This window comes from Arachis ipaensis, chromosome B04 (assembly GCF_000816755.2).
Source record: "Arachis ipaensis cultivar K30076 chromosome B04, Araip1.1, whole genome shotgun sequence".
NCBI lineage: Eukaryota > Viridiplantae > Streptophyta > Magnoliopsida > Fabales > Fabaceae > Arachis > Arachis ipaensis.
Genome location: NC_029788.2, coordinates 37,330,428 through 37,356,323, shown reverse-complemented (window position 1 = coordinate 37,356,323; position 25,896 = coordinate 37,330,428). Strand labels below are relative to the sequence as shown.

The 25,896-nt window shown below is 43.5% G+C and overlaps 1 protein-coding gene across 1 annotated transcript; it reads right to left on the bottom strand.

Moving 5' to 3' along the window:
* Positions 23,770-24,228, bottom strand: LOC107636384. Its single transcript, XM_016339901.1, has one exon. The coding sequence runs from the start codon at positions 24,226-24,228 to the stop codon at positions 23,770-23,772; it is 459 nt and encodes a 152-aa protein (XP_016195387.1).

Below are 25,896 nucleotides of genomic sequence, written 5' to 3'. Positions count from 1 at the left end.
ACCATCATGCAGAGGCCGATGTCGACAATGGGGATGCGGTTGAATTGGAAGACAGTTTGGACGGCGCCGGAGGAATGTCTGACAATTATGCGGAAGACGAGTTTTACGCTGTTGATTCCGTGGAGTCGATAGGTTGGATTGATTTTTTGAACTTGAGCAAGGAGGATGTTCTCCGGTTTAATTTCGCAGATGTTGACATTGCATTTGAGTTCTACCAGCAATATGCAAAGTACCATGGCTTCGGCGCGAGACGTTCCAGAAATGAAAAACGCGGCGAAGTAAGGATACGGCAGGAGTTCGTGTGCCACCGACAAGGGTACCGATCCTCGAAGTTCTACTCGATGCCTAACCGGCAAAAGAGGCCGAGGGCCGAGACATGGTGTGGATGCTCTGCAAGGATGCTACTCCGCATGGACGATGAATCAGGACGTTGGCTCGTTGCGTACTTTTCAGACGCGCATAACCACCACGTTCTTGAGTTGCGACTTTCTTCCATGCTTCCAGGCCATCGGAGGATGAGCGAAGCGGACATCGAGCAGATGAACGACATGCGCAAAGGGGGCATTGGCGTCTCCCAAATCCACGATTTTATGGCAAGCCTAGCCGTCGGGTATCATAATGTCCCGTACACAACAAGGGAGATGCACAATGTAAATGCGAAGCAACGAAGGGAGGGTGGCCTAGATGCGGAATCGTGCCTAAGGTATCTCCGAGAGTGCAAGATAAATGATCCAGCACTGTACTACAAGGAAGTTGTTGACGGTGAGGGCGTGTTGCAACATTTGTTTTGGTGTGACGGCACCAGCCAAATTGATTACTAGGTGTTTGGAGACGTGATTGCGTTTGATGCAACGTACAAGAAAAACGTTTACCTTTCACCTCTTGTAGTATTCTCCGGTGTGAATCACCACAACCAAACGGTTGTCTTTGCCGCTGCACTGGTGGCAGACGAGAAAGAAGAGACCTATGTCTGGCTGCTTCAACAGTTGCAAACTTCAATGAAAGGGAAGGCTCCCGTTTCCATAATAACCGACGATGACAGGCAAATGAAGTCTGCGATTGAGCAAGTTTTTCCAGAGGCTCACCATCGACTTTGCGCTTGGTATATACTCCGAAACGCCACGAGCAACATCGGAAAGCCCAAATTCACCAGGATGTTAGGGATTGCATGTTTGGCGACTACGAGGTCCGAACATTCCAGAGAAAGTGGTTTGAGATGGTTGAGAAATTTGGCATCGCCGATAAAAGATGGGTACAGGACATGTACGAGAGAAGGCACAGTTGGGCCACAGCACACATACGGGAAAAGTTCTTTGCCGAATTTCGAACAACATCAAGGTGCGAGGGCTTGCATGCTGTGATATCACGGTATGTTAAGTCTCGATACAGCTACACTGAGTTTTTACGTCATTTCCATCGATGCTTGATGTTCGTACGTGCAAAGGAGGTGGAGGCTGATTTTGAGTGTGCAAAGAGTGACCCTGTTATGACCATCAACCTGAAACAGCTGGAGCGGAGTGCAGCCGAGAACTACACTCGTGCAATATTCTATTTGTTTGTTCCCATTCTTGACAGGGCCTGTGCAATAAGGGTGGTTGACTCTGAAGACAATGGTTCCTATTTTATCTACACCGTCTCTCGATACGGCACTCCAGGGAAGGATTGGCGTGTTGTTGCAACGTCTGATACGAGGGAGGTCCGATGCACGTGCATGAGAATGGAATGTTTCGGGGTCCCCTACGAACATATAATTGCGGTGCTTGTTCTTAACAATGTTCATGAGATCCTGAGGTCTCTGATATTGCCGAGATGGACCAAGGATGCAAAACTTGTGGCGGTGCAGTCGATGGGCGTGATTTGGGATTCTGTACAACTGACGCAACACTGGTGCCTGATGGATTGGTACCGGAAAGTGTGCAAGATTGCATGTCACAGCACTGAAAAGTTCCAGTTTGCAAGAGACATTACCATGCTGATGCTGAAGCACTTCAAGAACGAAGATGCAGGGGACACCAGTTTTCCACCCGAGGGGCCACCTACTGAGGGTGGCAGAGGCCCGGCGCGGAATCCACCCAGGCGTAATACAAAGGGTAACGGTGCTCATGGTGGAAAGAAAACCTAGCGATTTTGTTTGTGTCGGGAGGTGGGACACAACAGGACGACGTGTCCGGACCGCCGCACAATGGAGTCATCCAGCGCAGTTGCAGATGACATGGATTCGATGGACACTGACATGGTGGGTTAGTCGCTTTATAGATGATCTAGTTAAGATTTTTGTCCTGTTAAATGGTTCTAATCATTTGTTTTTTACATTGGTGTCATCTCTATGATAGCCTCTCCAGCGATCTATATGCGACTGCGGAGATTCTTTCGTTCCAATGCTCTGATAGTGACACGCAGGCTGGGTTTGCTAACAGCGACTTCGCTGGAACCAACACGTCTGGGCCAGTCATGTCTCTCGCCGATTGAGCAAAGGGGGCCTACAGTCATCATGACCGTGTGTTGCAACAGTAGGTTGGTCGAATCCTTTCACATTCTTCGGTAGGCTGTAGCTGTACACAGAATATTGTCTGCATTTCATCTGGGTACAGAACCGTCTATATGTCATCGACGTTAAAACAAGTTTTTGCTATGTTGGCTTTCGTTAGTATGTGGCTGTGCTCTAGATATAACAGATTTTAATCGGGATTCAAGAAGTGGAGGTGTGAAGTGGTGTCATGCGAATAGCTGCAAATCCACTGTCAAACCTGATGTATTATTAATCGCTCGTTGTCGACCCTTTTGTTGAACCGGACATGGTAGTTAGGGGCATCTTTATAGCAATTCTATATGTAGTGGATATTTTGTATGTATGGTAAGTGGATATTTTGTATGTAACGTTTATGTGGATATTTTGGTTGTAACGTTCAATGGATATTCAGACGGACGTCTCCTAAAAAAACTCCCTTCATCTGCCTCTTTGCAGTAGACATTCGGAACTGGTTACGTCTTGTACTAGCTTGTGTACTAGTTGGAAAATGTATGTGGTTCAATCGCGATTTTAAAATTCTTTGTAAGGGATCATGGCTACTGGATGTAATTTAAAACACACGCTTAAAACACCGGACGTGATGAATAAAATGCACTAAATGAAGCACGGCAACAAATCTAAATCAATATTAAATGAAGCACGGCAACAACTCTGAATCAATAAACAACCACTACTAATTATCATTTTTAGGGTATTAAAAAATCAGTGTGAAGTTTCAAAATTCAAAATTCAAACCTATAAAAAGTAGGTGAAGTGAATCGAATTACATTCAAGCTTCACAGCTTAAAATTACATTCAAACTTCACAGGCACTAATTGACATACATTTCTAATATTGTGAGATCAGTCTATTTGCAATGCTACGTGCACATTAACAACAGAAACAATTATCGTGTTTATCATCTGAAGCATAAGTTAATGAGGGCAAGGTAGAATTGTATGCCTGGAAATAACATATATATTAAAGATACAGATGTATGGACATGCAGCTTGCAGCATTGTACTTGACAAACTGAGGCAAGAAAACACCATGGACCGAGTTACTTGGATGGGGTTGGGTGGCGGTGGCTGGGGGATTTAGGATACAGGAGTTCTCAATATATATGCAGCCAGTAGTCTTGCGGCGCCAGCTGCTCGAAGACACACACATGGCCGTGTCTTAGTTGACATGCAGTTGCTAAGGCACACCAGCCCATTCCAAAACATCCGTTTGTCCTCCCGACATAGTGCGTATACTAAATGGTCCACGTGCCCCTCTCGTTGGTAATCGAAATTGGGCTATCGTCGTATACTCCCGGTAGAGGGGGGACATTCGGCTGGAAGTGAGGACATTTTTTTAGGGTGAGAGTAATGAAATAATTGACTAGAACAATAGCACCGGAAATAGTTGCCTTTAAAAATAATTGTCGGCACACTTACGAGAAAATGGGTTGCCAGGCGGTGCACGATTGGACTGATAAAGAACGGATTGATCGATCTGAACCCATCGGCTATGTGCCTTGACCTGGGGGCCGTCGGATAGATTATACAAGTGCTGTCCGTCCCCGGCCCGGCATGGACCAAGTAGTTGATTTCCATTGTATGACCGTTGAAGAACATGACATACAAAGTGTTTTGAACTTCGTGATAATGGAACAGCACCAGCCACTGATCCCTTAGGCCGTAGTGTTCCCGGACAGCGTCCCATCCTCCATGAAGCACGATCCTTCCATTAGGTTCCATATTCCAGCCCACGCAATGACAATGTCCTGTAGGCGTGGTTATTGTCAGGGGTCGTGGTAGGGACCGGCCATAATCCCGTGAGAATCGTAGCGGGAGCATTTGTAGCGGATGGTGAAAAAAAAAGGTTTAAAATGTGTCACACACGGATTGATTGATGATTGCAGGTAGTAAAGGAATTGAAATTGGCGTCTATACCAGTGTATCAGGGTCGTTCACCGGGATTATCGCGAAGAACTGGACTGTATAGTTGCCATGTGCGGTTATTGCTGGAAGACTTCCGTTTCGCAAGTTTCTGGTACAACGTAAAACAGCATAAAACAAACGCCTTAACCGAGTGCATGCAAAAAACCCGATAGATAATCTTGTTACCTTCCATAGTTGATCTTGTAGAATCTTGTGTCATGGATGGCCACATAGAAAAACTTTGGATGGTGATACGATAATAGCATTGTGGCACCGATTCGAAGATGGTAGTGTTCGTAAAAGGCTCGCCACCCTCTGGTGAAGACGATTCGATGTGGATGCTCCTCCTCGACAACCCACGAGATGCTCCACGACTGACCATTTATGGTGCTTATCTCGACGGGGTTGCTCATGTTCTCCTGGACAAGGTTGGAGAAGGCCGCCGGCATTCTTTGCATGAGTAAGAAATCGATATTGATGTGGGCTTGCATGCGGGCCTTGGGGTTATGGGAGTAGAACAAAAAAACTGAAAACTTACAATTTGATTCTCCGTGTTTGGGATTATGAATCTGAAGAAGCGGAAATCAGCTAGCGTCGGCATTGTGATACCTCGCTTGTGATTTCTTTGATGGTTTCCGGTACTTTACTGCCGGAAGCTTTTGAGTATGCGATTTTTTTTTGTGACTGAGAAACGTACGCGCGTTAAATAGGTGAAACAACTCCCGCCTTTTTAATTTTTTTTTCTTTTTAATAAATAACCCTTAAACTTGATTAGACTGGGCATTAATGGGGCATTAATGTTGGTGCAATTACCAAGGGCAATAACCGGATTTCGAAAAAAGCAATAACCACCGAATGAGTTCAAGATTTAAATATAGCCTTAATCTAATGTTATCATTCATTCCATCGCTTGGGTCAGTGAATAATCACTTCGTATTGTCAGCCTTGCCTTGGCGATGGATGGACGGATTGATGTAGGCGATGGAAGCAGGTAAGTTGTTCATAATTACATTTTTTTTATATATTTACGTTTTTAAAATTTTTTTTCCTGGAACATAACTTTGTTTTTTTTTATCATGCTGGAAAATAACATTTTTTTTACTTGGTGTTGGGCCAGAGAAACTGACTCGACCCAAAACCCAGAATCCGAATTCGCCTAGCGACCCAACCCCTAATACCCGACCCTAATCGAAGCTCCTCTCCTCTTTATTGAAGGCAAAACTCCTCGCTCCGCCCATGTCAACTCCACCTCCGACTGAAGCTCAGAAAACTTGATGCATGGTGGCAATGACACGGCCGATCATCCTCAACGAAGATGCATGCTAGAAAATAACATTAAATAACATAAAGGGGCCCAACTTAAAGACACAATAACAATAATAAGATATATGACCCATAATATAATCAGCCCACGAAGACTGTCCGTCCATTGAGGAGGCCCAACAATGTCACATAACATAACCGGTATCAATGCATCCAACAACCAAAAAAATTGCAGTGCATGACACAAAAAAACGTTGTATTCGGCCCTTTCACACGTATCTTAGACACGGTTCCCCCTTCTTGGCCGCTTCCGCCGCCTTCGTAAGCAATGCACCACTTTCCTCGTTGCATCTTCCCGTTAGCAGTGCAATTGCCATTTTGATTCTGATCTTCTCTTCGTCCAAATGCAATGGTCAATGCGGCTTTTATTAGAAACACACAGTGCAATTGCATTTTACCTGTATGCATGCGTTAACTTACAATTGGCAACACCGCGTAGGTGAACCTCCGTCCCATTGCCATCCACTACATGACCCAAATGCCAGAGTCTGTACTGCTGCTATTTTTTGGCACCCCCGGTGCGGCCATCATGTCCAAACTGGCAAACTTGGGAGTGCTCTTAGAGAATAACTTTTTATACCCGTCGGTTGCAACGATTCCATCCAGCGCAGTTAGCTGGCACAGATTCGCCAAGATAAAAAAAAGATTAGCGTATTTGGATTGGACGCTGAATTAACCTATGTGCGTCGCTTACCATGCATTGTATGACACGTCTCCTTCTTGCCTTTGATTATTTAGTTGCATTCATGTCAAATTGGAATACTTGCTTCTCCGACAGGTAAACCACAGCCAAGAACCAGTGCTTGTCACAGTCTTCTTCCAGTACTGGCATATAGACCTGCGATTGATAGAAAAAGCCGAATACGATAAGAGAGTCATAATTCAGTCCGCCCAAGTTCAGAACTTGCGTACAAGAATTTTATCGGTCGGTAGCTTACAAGGCGTAGGTCTTCCGTCGGGTGCATGTGGTCATTGCCGTATCGCTGGGCCAAAATTTCAGGGTGGACGCCGTCCATTACATCGGCCTGGTTACTCATGGAGTATTCAGAGGTTGAAACAAGTCACCGTGCATATCAACAGTACATGGTTCGTGTTAAAACAGAGAACGTTAAATCATAGTTATGCATTCAACTAAACCACGTAATTAGGATTTGGCCGTACTGCAAAATTCGAATGCAAGCACCACACCGTTCGAGGATGATCTCCATCGGTTTCTCCCTCTGATGCAACCATGATCGTGATCAACTCCATTATCTGCAAATCATACCTGACAAAAAATCAGACTTCGCATGGAAATACTAAACCCGGGTCAGCGGAAAAATTTCATTAATTCGAAGAGGATACGATGGACTACTACGTGCCTTCGGGGTTGGTTGCCGTTTGTCTACCAGGCATCCCATGTCAGAACGAGTTGCATGTTGCGACCCGACGCGTACAACGATCTCTCTGCGGTCAACAAATGGAAGATGCTACATCCGCTAGCCCAATTTAACTGCGGCCTTCCAGCACTAATGACGCCACACGGCAGATTCAGTCATTGATGTTCAGATAGAATACTCACGTGGGGTCGGCATCATGATCGTAGACGTACTTACAGATGTCCATCTCGTGCTGAGAGATGGGCCATGCGTTGGTGGTGTTTACTCCCTTCTTGGTCAAGTTTGACAGGGGACATCACGAAATCTGCTTATAGGTGTCGGCTGTCCGTCCGTGGCTACTTTCCGGCTTCGATGAGCTCTCGTCGGATGACGTCACCATGTGGAAGGGAAAACTGCCTTTTCTGTTTTGCGTTGGCTGCAGTCCATTGCGCCCTGTCGGGTTGTCTGCATTGTTGCTCCGTTTAGGCGATATAGTCCCTCGGTTACACCCGTAAACCTTTTCTTTGAATCGAGTGAAGAAGCATGTGGCCTTGCTACCCTTTGGCCCATGTTCGACGCTGTGCGTGTTTGACCTGCACATCTTTGGGGACATGGCCCGTTTCTGATCGTCGTCGTCATCGTAAACAGACATGTCAACGTCTCTGCCGCTGCTTTTTGTCGACGACTGATGTAGTCTCTTTCTCATCATTTTTGGAAGCATCGTCTGTCTACGATTGGGAATGGAGGCACGTGACAATGGGTTCTGCTTGTATTTCCTGTCGGCGACCGGTAGTCTTTGTTTCTCAATCCGGTTTTCATCGGACGTTGCGTTGACTTTATCCGCAGGTCCCCTTTGCGCTTGGGTGAGAGGCTCTCTGAGACCGTCCACCAACAACTGAATCGTTACTATTTCCACTTCGACCCTGTCCATTCGGCGTTGTGTGCTCTTTTATGGAAAATCGGAACAGATCTGTCAGATGGTTGGATTTACCGAAATAGTTAGAGCGGAAATTGAGACGGGTGGTACCAACCTTTGTGTTCTCAGGCACCTCTCATTATTTCCAGCAACGCGTCGTTTGAAGTGTTGTCATTTGGGCCCGGTGCTCTCTGGTCCTCCTGGCATTGGGCGCTTGTTAGTAGGTTGTGGTATACAACTAACTCAGTAGAATCGGGAGCAGCATAAGTATAACTGAATATATATATATATATGTGCAAACTCGGCCAATGCACCACAACTGTACTAAGCCGTGTCGTCGTTCACGTTGTTGGATGCAGAGGGCGTTCCATGATCGGCCATTGTTGGTTGCAGTATCGGTCGTCGGCGTCCGATGGGTCGGTCCGCGTTGGTTGTGCGTGGAGATGGTTGTGTTTCTGCGATGGCTTGAAGTGTGAAGAGGATCGAATCGGCTAGATGTTGCCCGGCCAAAAAGTTGGGTCTGCAAATACCTTTCTTGGAGTATGAAGACGGTCAGCTCCATCGAGGCAGGATGCATCACATGCATTCAGAATTGCACCGCTTACGCAACCTCGGGTGCCGTCCAATGTTCAAGCCTTGGCAAAGTGGTTCCTAACATAGCAAAATGTCACCTGCCATTACATGAGATCAGTAGCATCTGCACAAGGCGATACGATATTAAAATCTATTTTAATTTAATTATGTGGCATGCAAAAAAAATAAAAACTTAATATGCAAAATGACAAAAATTCAAATAAAAACATTTAACATTATCATTATTACGGAGAGTAGAAGCTGAACAATCTATTTCCTATTATTATTTAATCTACAAAATGACGCGTTAATTGTTAGTAATCTAAAGTGATAAGAGTCAATAACTTATAATAGATGTATCAAATTGAAAATGACTTTTATTAATTTTATGTTAACGTTTAATAATAGGAGGTTAGAAGATACATACATATGAATAATTTTTTTCCCAACTATTGAACATACAATGCAGGGATCCTCTTCCACAATATTGGCCTCCGTCGATGCACCGATGCCTCGCTGTCACTATGGCGTGGGCAGCCTACTTGCCGCATATGTGATCGTCTTACACAAGCGGCCGCTCCTTCCGGGAACTAGAGAACCCACCCCCACAATTAAAGAACGCTGAAGGGACATGTTACTCGGCCACTCGCCTATGAATGTGGTGACTCTGTGTCGACTAACTAAATTAATCCTATCCAATGAGATCTCCGTCACCGAAACACCGTTAGCTGCTGTTGCTGCCCGTCTATGAATATTTTCACGCAACATAATCATACAATCACCCATGATTGTCACAGGATTCCATAGAACACCCAACTGACCAGCAACTCCTAGCTTGATGAATGGGACCACGCACATCGATTCTAAGTAAATCTTGCACCATATGGTCGATAGTCCGTGCGGTTTTCGTTCATATCCAACAAGATGTGGGATGCCATCGACCACACGCATAGCCTGCACGTGCTGAATTGAGCTACGGTTTATCCTTATCTTGCTCAGACGAAGGTTGCCTGCATCCAGAACGACCACATGCATTGCAACCATGGCATCACGTCCACCGTAGTTAACCCACAAGGCCTTACCAAGGTGGAACACTGAACTCGCACCGAGGTGAATGAGACGCTGATCGTTTATGTACTCGTATTTCCAGAATCCATCTGCGGAATTGAAAATATTACAGTGCAAAAACCTGTCTTTGAGATGCCTCTTTGAAATATAGACGACGTAGTAATTTTCAGTTCCCGCTGGATATCCAAATGCGTATCCGATAACGGCTTGTTTCCATAGAGTGTCTGCTGGGTCATCCAGTTGCCGAGCGACTCGCAGCAGTGGATTCCATACCATCAGTTCCGTATCAAAACCAGCCCGGCTATACCGGACACAGATCATACCGCAATCAGAGCCGATGACACTCCACCATCCGCGAGGACCCAGCTGTTCTGGCATTGGCGCGGGTACTCTTCCTCCGTCTAGACAGTCCACAAGACAGAAAGATACCCTTGAACAGTATGTATCCTGGTCACCAATCTGGAGTAGCACCTTGTGGTGTTTCCCGATGTTTGCGATCGTGTTGTCCCTCCTAAATTCGTCGAAAGTTAGTCGGAGACGCCAAGTTGTGCTGGCGGTTCTGCATCTCGCCGCCGTCTTCGGGTCTGTCCGGGTGAATATCTCCATCAATATATCGTTCGGAAAGACCTGGTCACCCATTTCATCCACTGAGTCCACCAACTAATTTGCCATATTCTAAGCTGCTTTTCTTCTCTTTTTTTTAAATGTTATCCAGGACTATATGGTTCAAACATTTAAGGAATGCGTGCACTATACACTTCCTCCCTCTTGCTAGATTGTAGCGTTGAGGCACGCGGTTGTGCATGATGATGGTTCTGACCATCCTGTTCCGCGTACAGCTACAATGAGCCGTCACTCGCGTCACATCAACAAACGAAAGTGGCCCATAAATACAAAAAAAGATGAATGTTATGATGCCTAAAAAGTGGTGTCTATTTGTTAAAAAAGGTAAAAAATTATTATTTAATCTAAAAAATAAAAAGAATAAATAATTTTTTAAAAATTAAAACTTACTAAAAAGATAAATTAGACAAAATTTAGATAAAATCCCATAGGCACCATAGAATTGGGTTATAAAAATACAAAACAATTTATTAACATCGTTTTTCAAGGAATAACAAGAAATTAGATAACAATAAATTCAAATTATTCCAATTTCAACAAACTAGGATGACTGCATTGGGGAATGGGGAGAGTCCCGCAACAATGACTACGGAAAATCTTTTTTTATATTTTATGTTTTTTTTAAGGCTTTGGGTCATCAGTCCCACCCGGCTCAAAACAGCATAAACAATTCACCCCGCATCCAAACCCAATCCCCGCACCGACCTAGATAAAACCGGACCCTACATAATATATAGACGATGGTAGCCCATGATTTTTCCGATATTTTTCCTAGAGTAAAATTAAACCCATCGGATATAACGGGGCACATATTTAATGTGAATGGTTTGAATCGTCAGATAACAACTCAGTGGGGGGAATATGCCTCCGCCTTCGAGGCTTTAATCGACCGGGTGGTGCCAGCTTTGCGTCATAGGTGTCAGTCAACAATAAGACCGTTGGAATGTAAAGGCAGGATGCCATTAGTAGAGACTTGAGTATGAACCCTCGTTTGCGCATTGCTATTTCAAAATCCAGTCTTTCACTCTCCCCGTGAACTATTGAACACACAATGCAGGGATCCTCTTCCATGAGCTCATCCTCCGTAGATGCACCGACGCCTCGTTATCACTGTGGCATGAGGTCGCCAATCAGAACTGCCTGGAAATGTGATTATCCAGGCAGAAGGTTTTACGGATGTTCTGGGTACGGAACCAACAGGAAATGCTCGTTCTTTCAGTGGTACGATCCATAGCCCCCGGCTCATTATTCAGATGTCATTTGCAAGTTGCTGGAAACCAACGAGGGCATCAGAAGCGAGAACATAGAGTTGAAGAAGAGCAAACAGGAACTCTTAGACGAAGTGCGTCGTCTGCAACAGCGTGTGCATGAAACGACGTCAGAGCTCGAGGCTGCCGTTGCAGCCTCTATGACTATTGAAGACAACATGCTTGCTATTGTCGCGATGATGAGGAGGCATGAAGTTGTGATTGCCACGCTGATTTCTGTGATCCTTTTGTTGGTTTCTGTTCCGATCAAAGTCATGAGTTGAGGGTTATTTTTTTTGTGTTGATGACTAAAATACGTTGTTAATTCAAAGGATTTGTTTAACATTGATTGTAGCGTGTAGTTGTTTGTATTGACACCATGTTTTCAAGCTAATTAGATAATTTTCATTGCCCGTAAACATTATACTAATTATAATAAACCATGAAACACATCAATCCAGTCAAAAATCATAATTTAAACATACCCAGAATAAAAACAACAATTACATCTGGTCCATACGTACTCGCGACGGATTTACGCAGCGACAGCCTACTTGCCGCATTTGTGATCGTCTCACACAAGCGGCCGCTCCTTCAGGGAACTAGGGACCCCATCCCCACAATTAAAGAACGCTGAAGGGACATTTTACTCGGCCACTCACCTTTGAATGCGGTGACTCTGTGTCGGCTATCTAATTTAATCTGATCCAATGAAATCTCCGTCACAAAACCACTGTTAGCACCTCTTGCCCGTTTATGAATATTTTCGCGCACTCTGATCAAACAATCACCCATGATCATCACAAGATTCCATGGAACACCAAACTGACCAGCAACTCCTAGCTTGATGAATGGGACGAGGCACATCGAGTCCAAGTCAATCTTGCACCATATGGTTGATAGTCCGTATGGTTTTCGTTCATATCTGACCAGGTGTAGGATGCCATCGAGCACACGCATTGACTACACGTGCTGAATTGAGCTACGGTTTATCCTTATCTTCCTCAGAAGAAATGTGTCTGCATCCAGAACGACCACATGCGTTGCTAACGTGGCACCACGTCCACCCCAGTTGACCCACACGGCCTTACCAAGGTGGAACGCTGAGTCTTCATCGAGGTGAGTGAGACGCTGATCATTTATGTACGCGTGTTTCCAGCTTCTCTCTGCGGAATTGAAAACATTGCAGTGCAAAAACCTGTCTAGTACTTGCCTCTTTGACATATGAATGACGCAGTAATTGTCAGTTCCTGCCCGGTATCCAAATACGTATCCGATGACGGCTTGTCTAAGTAGTTTGTCGGCCGGATCATCCAGTTGCTAAGTGACTCGCAGCAGCGGGTTCCATAACAGGAGTCTCAAATCACGACCAGTCGTGCTATACTGGACACAAATCACACCACAATCGGAGTCGATAACAGTCCACCATGCGCGGGGACCCAGTTGTTCTGGCATTGGCGCGGCTACTCTTCCTCTGTCTACACCGTCCACAATGCAGAAAGATTCGGTTGAGCCGTACGTCTCCGGGTCACCAATCTGGAGCAACACCTTATAGTGTTTCCTGATGTTTGCGATCGTGTTGTCCTTCCTAAATTCATCGGAAGTCAGTTGGAGACGCCAAGTTGTGCTTGCAGTTCTACATCTCGCCGCTGTGTTCGGGTCTGTCCGGGTGAATATCTCCATCAATATATTGTCCAGAAAGACTTGGTTACTCATCTCAGCCAACGAATCCGAAAACTGATTTTCCATATTCGAAGTTGCTTTTCTTTTCCCTTTTTTTCCTTTGAATATCGTGAGTTAGACTATCCACAACAATGGCAATCGAGTAAGCATTTAAGGGAAGCGTATAGTATACATTTTCTCACATTTGCTGTATTGTATAGTTGACGAGCGCGTAGAGTTGGGCATCATGATGGGTCTGACCATATTGTTCCGTGAGTCGTCTTGAGCAATCACTCGCATCAAGAAACGTAAATGCCCCTTAAATACAAAAAAATATGAAACAATTAATTACCATCATTTTTCAAGGAATATCGAGATATTAGGTAACAATAAATTCGATTTATTCTAAATTCAAAAAACATGGAAGAGTCCTGCAACAATACCATGGAAAGCTTTTTTTTTTTGGACGCGATTCTGGTCCAACAGTTCGCCCCGAACCAACACAACAGAAGTAATTTGCCCGAGTCCCAACCCAGTCCCCGCACCCGGTCCAGATGAAGCCCGACCATACAGGAACCTTATCTTTACTCTTCGTCCTCCTTCACGCTGTGTTCTCCCACTACTGTCGCTCCTTCAGCTCACCTGGGTTTGATGCATTATAAGATGAGGATATGTAAATTGATGGGTGGGGCTGTATGATCTGGATAGTCTTAACGGGCTTAGCCAATGAACGAAAGAAAAAATAGAACAAATAAATATTAATTTACAAATCACGGAAAAAAGAAAGACTCTAGACATAACAATAACAATAACAATAACAATAACAATAACAATAACAATAATAATAATAATAATAAGACCAGCTGGCCAGGACGAAGGTAGGCAGGTGGCCTCAAGAAATGTAGCGTGGTTTCCCCTCTCTCTTGTAATAATGTGAGGGATAAATGTTAACACTAAATAATAATAATGATAATAATATTAACATCGTTATTTATTTGTTAGCCGTGAAACAATAAATAAATATGGTATTTTAAAAAAGTCCAATTATAAAAAATTGTATTTTATAATACTTTATGTTATTCTACATTGGGGTTTAGGGGATTTAGGGTTTAGGGTTTAGGGTTTAGGGTTTGGGATTTATGGTTCATGGTTTATGATTTATGGTTTAGGGTTTAGGATTTAGGTTTAGGGTTTATGGGTGAGGGATTGGGGTCTATGGTTTATGGTTTAGGGTTGATGGTTTAGTGTTTATGGCTTAGGGTTTAGTGTTTATGATTTATGGTTTAGTGTATATGGTTTATGGTTTAGGGTTTAGGGTTTATGGTTTAGGGTTTAGGGTTTAGAGTTTAGGATTTTAGGTTTAGCGATTAGGGTTTAGGATTTATGGTTTAGTATTCATGGTTTAGGGTTCATGGTTTATGGTGAGGGATTAGGGTTTATGGTTTAGGGTTTAGGGTTTAGTGTTTAGTGTTTACGGTTTAGTGTTTAGGGTTTAGGGCTTATGGTTTAAGAGTTATGGTTTTGTGTTTACGGTTTAGGGTTTATGATTGAGGGATTAGGGTTTATGGTTTAGGGTTTAGGGTTTAGAATTTAGGGTTTAGTGTTTATGGTTTAGTGTTTAGGGTTTAAGATTTAGGGTTTAGGGCTTATGGTTTAAGGGTTATGGTTTAGGATTTAGGGTTTAGGGTTTAGTGTTTAGTGTTTACGGTTTAGTGTTTAGGGTTTAAGGTATAGGGTTTAGGGCTTATGGTTTATGGGTTATGGTTGAGGGTTTAGGGTTTAGGGTTTATGGATTAGTGTTTAGTGTTTAGGGTTTATGGTTTAGGATTTATGGGTGAGGGATTAGGGTTTATGGTTTAGGGGTTAGGGTTTAGGATTTAGGATTTAGGGTTTATGGGTGAGGGATTAGGGTTTAGGGTTTACGGGTTAGGGTTTAGGTTTACGGATTAGGGATTAGGATTTAGGGTTTAATGTTTAGTGTTTAGGATTTATGGTTTAGGGTTTAGGGTTTATGGGTGAGGGATTAGGGTTTATTGTTTAAGGTTTAGGGTTTAGGGTTTTTGGGTGAGGGATTAAGGTTTATGGTTTATGGTTCATGGTTTAGGGTTTGTGGTTTAGGGTTTAGGATTTGGGTATGACGGTTTATGATTTATGGTTTAGGATTTATGGGCGTGGGATTAGGGTTTATGGTTTAAGATTTAGGGTTTAGGGTTTAGGGTTTACGTGTAAGGGATTATGGTTTATAGTTTAGGGTTCAGGGTTTTAGGTTTTAGGGTTTATGGTTTAGGTTTTAGGGTTTATGGGTGAGGGATTAGGGTTTATGGTTTATGGTCTAGGGTTGATGGTTTAGTGTTTATGGTCTAGGGTTTTGGATTTAGGGTTTAGGGTTTAGGGTTTATGGTTTGGGGTTTATAGTTTAGGGGTGAGGGATTAGGGTTTATGTGTGAGGGTTTATGGTTTATGATTTATGTGTGGGGGTTTAGGGTTTATGGGTGAGGGATTATTGTTTAGGGTTTAGGGTTTAGGATTTATGGTTGATGGATTAGGGTTTAGGGTTTAGGGTTTAGGGTTTAGGGTTTAGTGTTTATGATTTAGTGTTTATGGTTTAGGACTTATGGTTTATGGGTTATGGTTTAGTGTTTACGGTTTAGGGTTTAGGATTTAGGGTTTAGGGTTTATATATTAATGTTGGTTAATGAACCAATAAAATTAAAACAAAACAATAAAATTAAACCCTATACTTTTTCCTTAAAAACAACGTAACGAGATTCGTGGGCAATGGTGCTCATAACCGGGAGAGGAATAGATACTACTAATCTGCGCACGATAGTGGAAAGCAACATCCACCACTAATTTCCTCGCAATGCGCACGATGCGAAACTTTATGATGCACTGACCTAGAGCCTGGGTAGCTGCAGACGAGCGGGTGTATATGTCAATTCGGGGTTTGGGACAATACACTGTGTATAGATATTTATGCTTAAACAAGTATGGCACAATCTTTGGACAAACCGGATAAAACATATGATAGGAAGGGAACCGGATAGCTAAAGGCATATAATTTATTAGCCATTTTGGCCTTGTCCCATCTCCCAACGAATGCCTTTTGACGGTGTACTGGTGTAGGAAATAAAGAATGACGCCCATTGCATTTGTAGCTCGCAGTCCCATGCCTGAACTATATAATCAATTAAAATAATGAGGTGGTGGGGAAGGCATGGTCAGATTTAGCACCGTATTGGAAGCTTGTCGATAGTTTTGGATAGATTTGACCGCAATCGTCCCAGAATAAGTGATTGCAAAAGGAAATTTTATAGTATAGTGTCACTCAGAACTTTCACTTTTGGATACGGAACAGACCCTAAAACGAGCCCGCATACGAACGTACCATACGGGTGAAAGATTTATCGCGAGTTTGATGATTACAACGAATACTCGTGACTCCACCCACAATACCCGACTACCCTAAACATAGACGCATCACACTCTGTAAACGGAGCACACAACCGTCGTCATTTGCAACGATCTTTGCAATTAAATAAACCCACCTACCCTTCTAAACCACCATTATTCGAAACACAAAAAAAAACAATGGGCGACGGAGAAGCACACTCGAGCTCCATGGGTGACGGAGAAGCACGCTTGAGCTCCGACGGTGACACGCACAACAGGTTAGACAAGTTTCATTTATGACATTTAAAATACAACAAAATGCAGTACGTTGCATATGCATGGTAGACGAATATTCGCATTAATAACCACGTACGGGGTAGATGCAGGGACGGATGCGAGGAGGTCTACGACGCATATACAGTTGAGCAGTCGCAGACCTCGCAGGCATCTGAAGTAAATCTTCTGCTCAGGTGTACTTCACACATTCTTTCAACAAATAACTTGTTCGATTTTGGTCATTTTTTTTAATATGTAGTTCCTTGGTGGACCCAAAGCTGCCTCCGAAACCTCAGACGAAGCTCCAAAGCCGGATGATGTTAATGCGGTCAAAGGTGCTCAGATCCAGCCGGATGAGGACTGGTCGTTTCTGAAGATCGGTCTCATCGTCAAGGACTTGATGAGGGGCCTCGTGGAAAAGGTCCAGGTTAGGATTTACTCCTTCTTCATGTATGTAACGTGTTTTGTTGGTGTCCCTTATCCTAAACGGGTTTAGCTTACACTCTGACAGAGGAATCTCGAGAAGGAAATCGATAACGCAACTGCTGCAATCCCTGAAAAAACTGTCGTGTTGTTGGACTCCGACGGGAAGACAGATGAACAGTCAACCCGCAGTCCATGAAAGTTGCATCTGGAATCGCAAGTGGAACGCCGGTTGCCCCAGATTCGGCTGAGAAGAGTACTCCACCCTTGTCAGGAACCGACAACATCATGCGAAAGTTATTCCGCACACCACCATCAGCCACAAGGAACGCCAAGCAGCCACGTTTCGGTGAGGGAACGGATAGATCTGTGTGGACTGGCTCCAACAGGGAAAAGTCTACCCATTCAACGAGCAAGAAGGTAAATAATCAGTTAGTTAGTTTAACCCCAAATGCAACTACCGACTGACGTTAGACAAACCTGTGTCGTAGATGAGGTTCAAGATCACTCCTGCCATGGACTTCAACAACCGACAGTCGGCGTTATTCGCATACATGTTCGACGGAAATCTTGATCCATGGTAAAATTCGATCTTCTGTGTGTTTAAACCCACTTATCGCGATTATTTTAATGCCTTAACACTTTCATCCTACTGTAGCGAGGAACTTGTTCGTATTGGAGTCAAGTCGGCGGATAGAGTTGATTTACACAACTTACTAACGGGAAATGATGTTGATGACAAGGTATGGCACCTGTTTACGCTTGTTTTGACGAGGAAAAACACATATAAGGTATTGCGAGACATCATTGGAGTTTTTTTTGCTTTTCTTCGTTACCATATCATCCATATGGTTGCCATGACAATGACCGGTGCTGAGATCCTTGTCACGTCCCCCTCGTACTGGTGCCTTCTGCCGTCTGTCTCGGTAACTTAACTCTCTCTGCTGTTGGTACTCGAAATGAGTCATTGCGCCATTAACGCTCGTTGACAGTCGTCGGCGCTCGGATATATATATATATATATAACACAACTTATTTTATTCGTCAACGTTGTCTTTATAGGATGATATTTTGAATGGGGAGACGACAGAGCTAATGCTCAATCGTTACATGGAGAAATGGATGAAGCCATCCAGATTCGTTGAACTTGACTGTTGACGGAGAACTATTTGTTAATCGAAACCCAAACCACGAACAAGTGTCTTCTATGGATTAACTATACATGTTTATTTTGTGCATATATATCTCCCCATGCTGGACGCGTTGGGCCACTGGTTGTTGATGCTTGTGTCTTTCAAAGTCCGGACAGTTTACAACCTTGATTCATCGCCGAACCAGTTCGAGACGCCTCACCGGAAATACCAGATCCGGAAAACGGTTACCAGACAATTTTGATTGTAGTGTTTACTTTAATTTGGCATAGCATGCAACACGACGTGCATAAAAGCGTTCTGACTTAAGTTTCACGGTTCGTGTAGGCAAGGGTATTATACGACGTCACACAGACAGTTTACGAGAAGCACTTGATGAACATACCAAGCAACTTCGGAAATTTTCCGATAAGGAGCCGCATAGGGATACCAAATTGTGGGCAGAGGTACGTTATTACCCAGTAAAACATGCATGTATGACAGCTAAGCATTTCCCGGGTTATCCATAATACGTACTGACGGTTACTGTCTATTCGTCCGATCAACATTCAGTATGAACTCTGGGATATGGGTCATTGAGTGGCTCAACATGGGAGACAACTTCAACCCGATCATGGACGGGATTGTAAGTCCACTCAAATAAAAAAAGTATATTACGGCTATTATATTATACGGGCACATTAAACCCGAGTGTTTACCATTTTACAGTTACGGGAGAACGAGATCAGGGCAACAACTGCGGTGAACCTGACCAACACACCATTTAACAAACTCAGGGAGCGTGTGTTGAGCAAGGCAGAGTTATGGAGGAAGAAATCTAAAAATAACACCTAAGTCAACCGCCTGGTACAGCATAGGATACATGGTTCAACCAGCCATGGCGCTAATGCCCCCATGCCCAAGTTAGTATTAGGTTGCTTCTTTCTTTAGTTTTTTATTTGGGTACACTGCGAGCATGTGTGGCGATTCAAGTTTGTCTTACTCGCAGATTAGAACTTTGTGTGTTTACGGCATTTCCCTTCATGTTTCGTCTTTCGTGCATGGACGCCTGTTGCAATTTCCAGGACTGTATATATATATATATATATACATATGAATGCGATGATGATTTGTTAAAATATATTTTATTTTGATTTTATTTTAACCCTCATAGCCATCGACTAAATACCCACCAGCGAGTAACGACAAATCTAATAAATGCCCTCAATTAATAATGTTATTTATTATAATTACAATGCAAGTGCATAGAAGCCTATTTTTTTTTCGAAAAAAAGCGAAAATGGATTTCGCCAAGGATAAGATGCGACGGTTAAGTCCGAGGGAAGTAGATTCCAAAGGGCAACCCTAAACCATAAATATACTAGCATGCGTATTCTCAACACCATTGGATAACACCGTGTTAAGCATATACACTGCCAGGCCCTCATCCAACGAAAAGTTACAATGGAGCGTTTGTCTACCGCCCTCGAACTACCCCGCGACGTTTGGTTAGCCATAGCCATTAAAGTCGCGACAAACTCCATTGAGGACCTGTGCAGCTTCCGTATGACGTGTTGCGTTGCGCGTGATGTAGGCGATGAGAAAACTGTGCTCAGGATGGTTGCCATACCACCCCCGCATGAGATGAATTGGTGGTGGATACGGGACCCGGTAGGGCAAAGATTTTTCGAGAGGTGCTTTGAGATTGGTCACCCAGAGCTTCTGTTTCAGGAGGCGCTGTGGGAGCTCTACATACGACAAAACCACACCATCGGATGGGAAATGCTGCAGAATGCAGCAAGCACTAGGTTGGACGCTGCCCAGTACGCACTTTCAATGGAGTTGCTCATCTGAAGGGACGACAGCGAGGCCAAAAAAAAGGTTTGGAACTATTTCGCATGCTCGAATCGGGTGGCTTACTCCCCGCATGTTTCTCGAATTGCTTCACGGTCCTCGCAATTTCTTGGTCGGATGAAGTCCAAATGCCGGAAAAGGGAGACGATCATACGGTCTGTGACTCGACCAGATGCTTGACCCGAGGCCATATGGGTCTTCTGTATGACTACCACCGAAGGGTGGCAGAGCGGGGCTCCGTCCACGGTGTTGGAGGCGCGGACCATATTCCGTGCATTTGGTGTCGCGCCGACTACGAGGTGGAACGATACGTAGATATACCGAGGATTTAGGGTTGTCAGGCATATTGTGGTTGGTTGATCAACACACAGTTTAGAGCATGGGGTTTAAGTACACTATGAAAATATCACTGTTAACTTTAGATTAGATATCTAATTTTGATTCGAACAAACATATTTCGATAGCTAATAAACATATTTAAATATATGAATTATGACTTATTTTGTAGTTTTTTTTACTATTGAAAAAAAAAACTTATTCAAATTTATTAATATAAATATTAATCTAAAAATATGTTGATTTCTTTAAACTTACACCGTATATAATTTGAACCTAAGATTTAATTTAATATATAACTTAATAAAACTAGATCAAGTTAAAGACCCACCCAGCTGAAACATTTGTCTTAATCTAACGGGTGACTTCAGTTAAAGCCATGGATCCTCACTTCATTGTGGTGGCCGCCTATAATTAGTTACTAGTGTCATGACCGGAAAATCTAAAAAAAAAAAATAATAAAAAAATAATTTTAATACAAGGGATGTGATTGCTAAAGGAAGCGGTGTGAGTGGCTGCCTTGGTGTAGAGGCACGGTACGCAACCGATGGGACACCATCGCAAACGGCGCCGGGTGCCTATAAAGGCACCTTAAACAACAGCCATCGACAGTATACTATCGGGTCCCTTCTGTTTTCCACTACTTACACATAACCGCCCATTCATCGATCGTGTCAGGCATTCAATACTAGGAGAGGAGATGGAGCGTCCGACAGGCCCCGCCAACCTTCCCCACGATGTTTGGACCTTAATTGCCGGGAGGACCGCAGCACAGTCCGTCAGGGACTTGTGCAGTCTCGGGATGTCGTGCACCGCTGCACGCAATGCAGGGGAGGAAGATTTCGTTTACCGACACGCCTCGATTCCAGTTTCGGATCAACGGTGGTGGAGTTTGAGTCCCATGCACCAGTCGGCAAGAAACTTCTTAGCGCGATGCAGGCAGAGTGGGCACCTGGATGTTCTGTATCGGTCTGCTGTGTCTGACCTTTTTCTCGGCGGGTGTCGTTTCGCGGGGATGGAAACGATGCACGTTGTCGCAGTCTAGGGCCATTCGGCAGCCCAGTACACAGTGTCCATGATGCTAATGCTACGCGACGACTTCGAGTCAAAGAACAAGGGCTTAGAAACATCTCGTGGGCTTGAGGCGGCCGATGCCCTAACAATTTGAAAATTGGAGTTCCGCGGCGTGCCAATGCTAAACGCAGAGAATCTAGTCTGTTCTTCGCATGCATGTCCAAGCCGTGGAAACATCGGTGCTATTTACCGCCATCAATGCTATGGAAGAGGGTGGCACGTAAACGACGGTGATGGAGGTGCTGCTCATATTCCGTGCGTGCATTGTCGGGCAGACTATGAGTTAATCCTGTTTGTCCGCCTCTTTGACTGATAGGATAGGATTGGGTTCACCATATTTGTTTAGTTATCCTACCTAGTATATGTATTATGTATTATGTATTATGTATTATGTAATGATTTTGCGATTGTGTGACTCGTGTTGGTATCATTTTATTTATGTGTTTTGTGTTTCGTATTAAAAATTTTAGTTATGGAAAAAACAATTGTACCCCGTTACTGACCTCCCATTCGGTGACTCCCCATTGCCTAGCCAAGTAATAATTTTTTTTATAAACTCACCGCCAGTCCCGTCTGCCATGTTATTCATAGCAGTCCATAGCCGTTCAGCCCTTCCTGTCTACTCTAACGTCACATTGCCAAGATTTGCATTTATTGCAAATTTTGCGCAAGCGATGCAGCATACGTTTCCCCAGACTTTTTCTTTGTTTTTCGATAAAACCACCAGGGGCATTATTATATTCATTTTTCAAGGAATAGCAGATTGACATTAATTAGACACATTAAAATGTATTACTTTATTTATTCGCAACTTAAATTTTGATTTTCATTAATGTATATCAATGTACAAGTCCGTCACAAGTCATAACCATTCGTCAGTTCCTACAATCCTTACCTTTATCTCTAACCTCTCTGCCAGGAGAAAAATCATTGCTTGAAGGGCCTTCGTCGTCTAGCAGACCTCCCCGTCTTCATCCGAGAAAATGTCGCACGAATCCCTCAACGACCACGCCATTAGTCCCGGCGACCTCGAGGAACCTCCGACCGCAGATCTGATCGACACCCTCCAACGGAGGATGAGGTTTTTGAGTGATAGTCTTCATAAGACACAAGACGAAGCAAGGACGGCGAGGATGGAGGCAATCCCCGCGAAAGTCAGGGCGAGTATAAGGAAGTGTGAACTGGATGAAGGCCGCCGGTTGGAAAAGAAGTTGTGCACGGAGGTGGAACAGCATCAAACCACCGTTCACGAACTCGAAGACAAAGCAAACGAGTTGAAAGCAGAAATTGCCGATCTTCGTCAAAGGGAACAGCAACAGATGGCACCGTGGCATGAAATGGAAGGCAGGCTCGAGGCTGTGGAGATCAAGTTAGGGTTATTGGTCCGCCAATTGTATGGTCAAGATCCGGCAACGGCACACGGCTCTAACTATCAGGAGCCCTCCGGGCAGAATGAAGACGATGTCGAGGCTATATGACCAACGACATCTATGTTGAAAATCTTTATTTTCTTTGTTTCTTTAGCTGTTCTTTTGATGTTCTGTAACCCCTACATAAAACTCGGTTTTCTTAATTATATCTAATTTCTGCAGCATTTGAGTTTTTTTTTTCTATTTTTGGATGAAGCTATTTAGTAATGCGTGAACAACAATGCGCGTTAATTATGATAATTTATTGGATCAAACTGCCATTTTTTCAACAAGAAACAGATTCTTAACAAATCGCCAGTTGCTAGCTACTGTTTTGGCAGATTGCATAAAGCTAACCCCACAACAGTTCATTCAGGGGGTAGATTGGCAAGAGTTGATAAACAATCACGTTCACTAAAATCTAAACATCTCCAGGAAAACCCTGACCTCGTAATCCGCCAGGCAATGCACACACGAGACACGGGACACATCATTCATACAAGCCATGGTGCCGCGGGTAGTGCAAGTGGTGGACCGACAAGCCACGGCATCTCCCGGATCCGATGGTCTCTCGTCAACCCATCGCTCCCAGAAAATGTCCGCGAAGAACTCCCTACAGCTTTCAACGTCTCCGGAAGTACGGACAGACTCTAACATTTCAACACCCCTTTACATTTCTTCTTCGTTCTCATGATCACACAGTAGCAACATGGCAGACAGGTAACCTGCTTCGACGCTGACCTCCATCCAGGCCCTAGAAAGTAGTTCCATCCCAATGCCACGGCGTCCAATCCAGAAATACTCCGTCAACCCCTGTCGGAGTATAGCATCCGCATTTCCTGCTTCAATGCAGCGATCGATGAACCTCCTCTCTGGCCAGTCAAGGTAAAATAAAAAAGACACTAACGGTATAACACGCATCGTCACATGTTGGTACACAGTTTCGGAACTCGCTGCATCCAGAAAAACTTTGCAACTCGCCTGCATGTTGAACATATCATGAATCGAATTCGATGCAACCTTAGTGGCAATTCTCACCCATATATTGCGAGGAAGAAGATTCAGTGGACATTCATGCTCGACGGGTACGTTCCCTTCCTTTCTGTTTATCTTGGAAGATCCAACCATTTGCAAGGGCTCGGCAGAGGCAGGAGGGTGGTTGTTAAGGGATTATCGAAAATTATTAACTTATCGTGATAATACCAATTTCCAAAATGTTTATATCCTCAACTGTAACACTAATTTTCTATCCTATAAAAGTTAATTTATCTATAAATATATATGTATATAATATATTATATTATATACTGACATTAATTAATTATTACGGCTTAGCGCGTCAGACGTTTCGTTGCCCAATATTATGGATAATACCAGATAATTAATACATTTAATATATGTACTTATACCCATATTTATCTATAAATACCGGATATTAATACATTTAATATATGTACTTATACCCATATTTATATATACGTACAAGAAGAAGTGTCTTTCTTGGGCTGCCAAATGGCGGTGGACAGTCTCGTTTTTATTTTCCAGTTTGCCTCGATGTTCGAAAATAGGAAATGGGAAATGGGAAACATGAAAGACGTTTTTGTTGTTTGCAATTTTAATGAAGCTCATCGATAATAGTTAATATTGAGAAGCATCAGATAAAACAATTAAATACATGTTGTAACTGTGTAGATTAGGGAATCTTAAACCGATTAAAAAACCGTGAATGATCACATTCGAATTAAATAATAAATTTTTTATTTGCATTTAATTGCATTCAATGTAAAATGTTGATAGACAGAACAAAATTTTTTTCTTTCTATCTAAGTGGGGTGCAGTACACCCCTACCCCTGACTCTGGTATCCCTGCACACCTGCTCCTGAACCTACTTCGGCTTGAAGTACACGCTTACTCCTGAACGTGGGGTCCGCGTGAGAGTACACTTCTACTTTTCCACTTCTGAGCATCCAGGCGAGGGAAAACCCCTAATCCAATTTACACAATCAAGCTTAACCAAGTCAAACTAACTAAGATCTATACACACACGAAGACAGAATTCAGTCACCAACGCAGTCTAAAACCAGCCGAATTCAGTCATCCCTACCCGGAGTAGGGCACCCGGATTTTCTGCCTCAGTACATAGTTCTATGAACCTGTATTTAAGGCAGGCCATAGCAGTTTAAAAGGGACGCAATCGGCAACTCCAACATCGACGCCTCCTGGTAAACAGCGTCGGACCTCGCTGCATCCAGAAACACCTTGCAACCCGCCTGCATGTTGAACAAATATTTAATCGAATACGACGCAACCCTCGTGGCAATCCTGACCCATATATCGCGAGGAAGAAGATTCAGCGAACAGTCGTACTCAACGGAGATGGTCCCTTTCTCTCCGAGCTTCTTGGCTGCCTTCCTTTTTTTTCTGTTCTTCATGGAACCTCCAGCCATTTGCAAGCAACTTAGGCCAGGGGTTTTGGAAAGTATAAAGACGACATACGACCACCAACAATACGTTTTGTGTTGTTATGATAATACCCTTTTTTTGTTTTTGTTTAAATGGTTCAGTGCCTCGTACGTTTCTCTACCGATGGTTCTGGAAAAGATAAGATAATTAATTAATAGGGGACGAACAAAATACTAATGTGCTATCCTATTCAACTGATTTGGTTTTACGACGCAAAAATTTAATGTTGACTGTTCGATTTTTGTGTTATGACAACTTTAATTGCTTACTTTAATTACTCGCTGAATAAATGTATCATGAATAAACCCCATTATTGACACATTAGATACGAA